Raw genomic sequence first — 5,642 nt, 5'->3', positions numbered from 1 at the left:
TCATGACTTTAGAGCTGGTTTTGTATACGTAGAGATGTTTTTCATGACTTTAGAGCTGGTTTTGTATAGAGATGTTTTTCATGACTTTAGAGCTGGTTTTGTATAGAGATGTTTTTCATGACTTTAGAGCTGGTTTTGTATAGAGATGTTTTTCATGACTTTAGAGCTGGTTTTGTATACATAGAGATGTTTTTCATGACTTTAGAGCTGGTTTTGTATACGTAGAGATGTTTTTCATGACTTTAGGGCTGGTTTTACATAAGTAGAGATGTTTTTCAGGGCTGAATTTCAGCCTTTTTTAATACAACACACCTCAAATACTTTTTTTATGCTCTATGGAGATTTGACAACAGCAGCAGTGTTGATTATAGGATGCAGTTTCTCTGAGGTTGTGGTTTGGGTAGTCCTGACCTGGCTTTGATGTAAAAACTTATTCAGCTGTGCCTCTAAAACACTCCTGAAGTATTCACAGTATCTTTATAAAAACGTTACTGTGTTTTCTGATGTAGGAACATTTTCCCTTTGAAACTTTCACAACATTTTGCTGATGATAAGTATTTAGGAATGAACCAGCCTTCTTGAGTTCTTTGACACTGTTACACTGTCTCTTCCTCTCTCCCCACCCTCGCCTTGACAGATAAGACACAGATAAAAGGATATGGCTGAAGAGAGGGCTTACCAACATTATCTTGATGGTTTATCAGTTATGAGAAAGGGTCAGTGCTCCTTCTTTCATATCAGACTAAAGATAGGATGATCTTCATCTTAATGTCTGTGTAAGCAGCAGCAGCCATGTTTACAGGTTTGTGATCTGACTGACATTCTCGTCAGGATGGATTCTTTGTTGGTGGGTTCTTTAAAGAGTACAAGGACTCTGACTGTAGGAACATGAAGAACATCTCTGCAGCTGCTCTCTCTTCCTCTTCTGCTGATGTCTGCTCTTACACCGGGAGATGGTGGCCCTCCCTTTCTGCAGCCTGCATGGTGTTCGACGCTATCCTCTCTGGCTCTGAAATAAATGCTTTTTTTTACCCTCATAACCAACACTGCCATGTCCTGAGCCCCTGCAGGACACACATGCAGCATCATTTTTTCTCATTCTCTAAGTGCTGACTCCAGAAGAACATCTTCATGTCGCCGTGCTCGCCTGTGTGTAAATGATATAGACAGTTACGGAGGCCAGAGAGCACCGGCGCCCTCTGACCTTGGCAAATTTGTGTAATTATGTCAAAGCGGGAGCCGCCCAGGTCAATCTGCTCAGCATTCCTCACAGTACACACTGCCCATTAGAGCATTCATTAAACACAGCTTAGCTCAGCAAGCCACCAGGAAATCTGATGGAATTAGTCTCAAGCTGAGTTTCCACCGCCGCACACACCTGACGGACGGAGACGGCTGTTTTCTGCTCTGCCTGACCCTCCTCCTCCTCCGGCTCAGCTTGTGGTCTGCTTACAGAGCCACCAGGGACAAACTCAGACCAAAACAGTCTGTGTTTCAGGTAAAAAGAGCAGCCAGGACATAACCAAAGTCAGATTTCACAAACATATCTGCCACAAACTCTCAGTTTGTCTGCTAAAATTTAAAATAAATAAATAAACCATGTTCATCAACAGCTGTAGAAGAAAAACACAAAATGTTCAGTCTTTCAATAAAATGGTTTATATAAATCATCTGAATGTGCTGCAGCACAGACCCACAGAATATTTTGTGCTTTCTCTATGTTTAAGCGTTAAAAATAACTTACAATCACAGCATTTTTAAAAAGCTCATTTAAAGGAATGAAGGAATATTCTGGTCCTGAAAATGAAGATCTGTGAGAGTCTGAGGGTCAGAAAGAAAAAAAGAATAAGATTCATTTAATCATGACCTCTGAGAAAATGTCCAAATGACCAGAATCAGAAATGTTGAGGACAATGTTTCTGTTTCAGAGTCGAATTTATTGTGTTTGACTTTACTCTGAAAATGTCAACATTTGACCTAACTGACCTTCTTATCTCATCTTACCTTTTATCCTCCATTTTTCAACTTTTTTTTTCTCAACATTATTATTATTCAGAATTCACAATATCATGGTCATGATCTCCGTAGCAGCAGTTATGAACATCTCTGTTGATATTTATAGTATATCAGTAAAAAATCAGCTACATATGTGAATGAGTCTGTGGAGTCTTGGCACTACTTAAGCACATTTATTTATTAAATGATATTATATAATATTAATTATCTAATATTAATTGTTTCATATATTATATTATTTTATATTATATTATAGCCTTACAGTATCAATATGAGATAATGGGTTTTTTGTTTTGTTTTGTTTTTTAACTTTTTCTCAACATTTCTCTTTTTTTAACAGGTAAACTTGTTTCCAGACATTTAAACTTCTTCCTGGACATTTGAACTTTTTATTGACATTTTCTTATATTTCTAAAAACATCTACATTTTTTTCGCTCAGATTTCTACTATAACTCTTAGGAGTTCATGATCACGCTGGCATGATTCCTTTACTTTTGTCACATGACAGCATTAAAACAAAGCCACATTTTGCTTTGCAGTCATTTCATTTGGAAAGAATGATCTTTACACCTTCTTTCAGTTTTTGTTTGATGTCAAAAGGGCGAGTAAAACAGGAAATATTATCATTTTAGTTTGATATAAAAATTAATGTAACACATAGGGGACCATGCTATACTTGCACTGGTATTTTTTCATAATTTCAGCATGTTGAAATTTCATTTTTAAAAAGACAGTTTATTGTTTTAAATAACAATTTAAAAAAAATCCATTTCTGTGGGGTGTTGATTTTTGGAGGCCTTATATCTAATACAGTAAATTAAACATAACAAAAATATAGTTTTCATGTTTTCAGTTGAGGTAGTGCCGACAAAGATTCTACCAAACATCAGCATGGTTCACATTTTCTGATTGGTTTAGTCTGTCAAATGAAAATTAACAAAATGAAGAAAAAATATAGTCAGTGGACCTCTAAGGGTTAACACTGTGACTTTTTTACTCCAAATATTTATTTCTTTCTTCATGATGACATTTATGATTTTTTTAAATGATTTTTGACTTTTTATTTGTTCATTTTTTTCTCCACATTTCCATTTTCTGTTTAAAGTCAACATTTAAACTTTAACTCGACAATTCGGCAGTTCTTCTTTAAATATCAGATTTTTTGCATCATTCTCAACATCCTCACTTTTCAAATCAACAATTAAAATATTTCTGGACATTCCAATATTTCTACTCAAATTTTGACTTTTTCTTTTTTTTTTTTTTTTTAGAAAACACCATTTCTAATTCTTTAAGAGATTTTCATTTTCTACTATTTTTTTTTCTAAATATCAACCCTTTTTAACATTTTGACCTTTTTTCTAAACATTGAAATTTTCACTCGTCATTTTGATTTTTCCCAAACATTTTAACTTTTCAGTTCTTTGAACCGTCTTTCTCTACATTTCCACATTTCAGGTTTTTCCTCAGCATTTTCTCCACATTTTGACTTTTTATCCTCTGCTACTCTTTTCTTCACAGTTCTAATGGCATTTTAACTTTATAATGGTGTAACTTTTTGTCCTTTTTTCTAAACATTTTCATGGTTTTCTGTAGAGCATAACTCCTTTTCTTCTTACATGAATGACCCTCACACTCTCATCGTGAACATTTTGCTGGTCCTGGTCACGGCAGCTTCTTAGGAAGTGTAATATTGTATTGTATAGCTGCATATGATGAACATCTGATCTGTTTTAGCACGCCTCTCTAACAGGAAGTCCTTTTTGATGACATCATCATCTGAAGCAGACTAAAGTGCAGCTCTACAGGTTGATTATGTTGTGCTGTCAGTCTTTCCACACTGGTTCAGGATTCGTCCTTTAAACATACTCCGGCCTCTTCCTAAAGGGAGCATCTGCCCCAATGAGGTGGTGTCTCCTCTGCAGCACCAGATGATCTTCTGCTTGTGAGTACAAGCAGGAGGAGACCAGCAGCAGCCCGGCCACTATGAGCAGAAACCCTCCAGCCCAGCCACAGAATAAGGCATCGCCAAACTCCCAGCGAGGCACCACATCCGGTACTTTATCATCAAAGAAATGCACCACGGCTAAATGAGCCATGTAGGACACAGGGATCAGACACAGGACTCCTGAAACCATCCCTAACACTCCTCCAATGGCAGTCAAAGTCCTCTTGGTTCTGTCGCCTCCATGTTCCCTGCAGCTGTTCACCAGGTAGAGTCCAGGTACAGCCATCAGCATTCCCAGTATGCCAACTGCCAGGGAGGCACACATGAGGATGCGGGCCAGTTTAAGGTCACTGGAGAGTCCCAGCAGGCTGTCATACGCCCTGCACTCTATCCCACCGACGTCCTGCACCACACAGGTCTCCCACAGGCCCAGCTCGTAGCTCTCCACGGGCAGCAGAGCAGTCGACATGGTGAGCCACTGTGGAAGGATGGTGGTGGCTAACGCGCACAGCCATGCTCCGACATACACCAGCATCCCCAGCAGCTCCAAAGCGCAGGCGCACGTGTCCATCTTCCCCCCTCTCTCTCTCTGACCTCCACGCTTCACAGAGCCACAAGAGTCCTGCTTCCTCGTCTTCAGCTTCAGACACCCGATCATCAGAGTTTCAGCTCTCAGGCTCTGCAGCTCACTCACAAACAGCTCGCCTCTCAGAGGAGTGCAGGGAGGAGAGGGGGCTCGATCGGCCCTCCCCCTTCAGGTCCTCCTGCTCCAGCTGCTGTGCCAGTGGGCAGCAGGGGCAAAGACAGCCAGACTCAGCCATCAGCAGGCCACGAGGGAGGAAACTTTGGGCAGACAGGAGGGCTTTTCTGCATTTTTAGGCGAGAAATACACTAATTTAGGAACACTTTGATACATCCTGCCCATCTTCAAATGATTTAATTCCCTTCAAAAGATAAAATTATCACAAACTTCCAGAAATATAACTCAATATTTAGTGTTAATTACTAGTCTGCGCTAAGGTTGTCCATTTTTTCATACTTTTTGATACCACAAACTTTGAAATGATGCAGTCTTGAATATTTAAATGATTGACAGTAAAGAAAAGCTCTAAAACTTTAGAGAAAGCTCCTGATATTTCAGCCCATTTCAACCAAAAGCTGCCACAGGAAGAAGGAGAGCACTGAGAACCAGGGGTGTAGCACAGGGGGGAAAAAGGGTACTGATTACCTAGGGGGGAGGGGCCCTTGGGAAGCCTGCAATGAAAAGTAGGTTTTTTTATATGTATACATATTAATTAGTATCTTTATTGACTTAAAAGCAACAAAATAAATTGGTTAACAGACAGAAACTTGTATCAAATACAGAGAAATAAAATGCTGGGGGGCCCCTGCTCCTCCCTAAAAAATGCCCAAATGGTTTAGTCCAGCACTGTAAAATAATGCACGTAAATGTAACCAAAATATTGCTCATAAATCCATAAAATTATGGTTCAAAAATAAATTTAAGTGCAGAAATATTTGTACAGATGATAAAATCCCTAGCTATGCCCCTGCTGAGAGCAAGCTGCCCCTTTGGGAAGATTTTGGTTGCGATGTTTGTATGGAGTGCGTGGACTTTATGCCTTGGTGTCCTTGGTGTTGGATTCTCTATAAAAAATCATGTAAAAAGTTAAAAAT

General features: G+C 39.1%; 1 protein-coding gene across 1 annotated transcript; it reads right to left on the bottom strand.

Annotated features, from left to right (window-relative positions):
• Positions 1-3,876: 3,876 nt before the first annotated feature.
• On the bottom strand, positions 3,877-4,536 carry LOC121512812 (putative claudin-24). Its single transcript, XM_041792277.1, has one exon. It carries the CDS (start codon positions 4,534-4,536, stop codon positions 3,877-3,879), a length of 660 nt encoding a protein of 219 aa, XP_041648211.1.
• Between the last annotated feature and the right edge of the window lie 1,106 nt (positions 4,537-5,642).

Source organism: Cheilinus undulatus, linkage group 7, assembly GCF_018320785.1.
Source record: "Cheilinus undulatus linkage group 7, ASM1832078v1, whole genome shotgun sequence".
NCBI lineage: Eukaryota > Metazoa > Chordata > Actinopteri > Labriformes > Labridae > Cheilinus > Cheilinus undulatus.
Note: the sequence above shows the minus strand (reverse complement) of the source record. Positions and strands in the feature narration are given on the sequence as shown.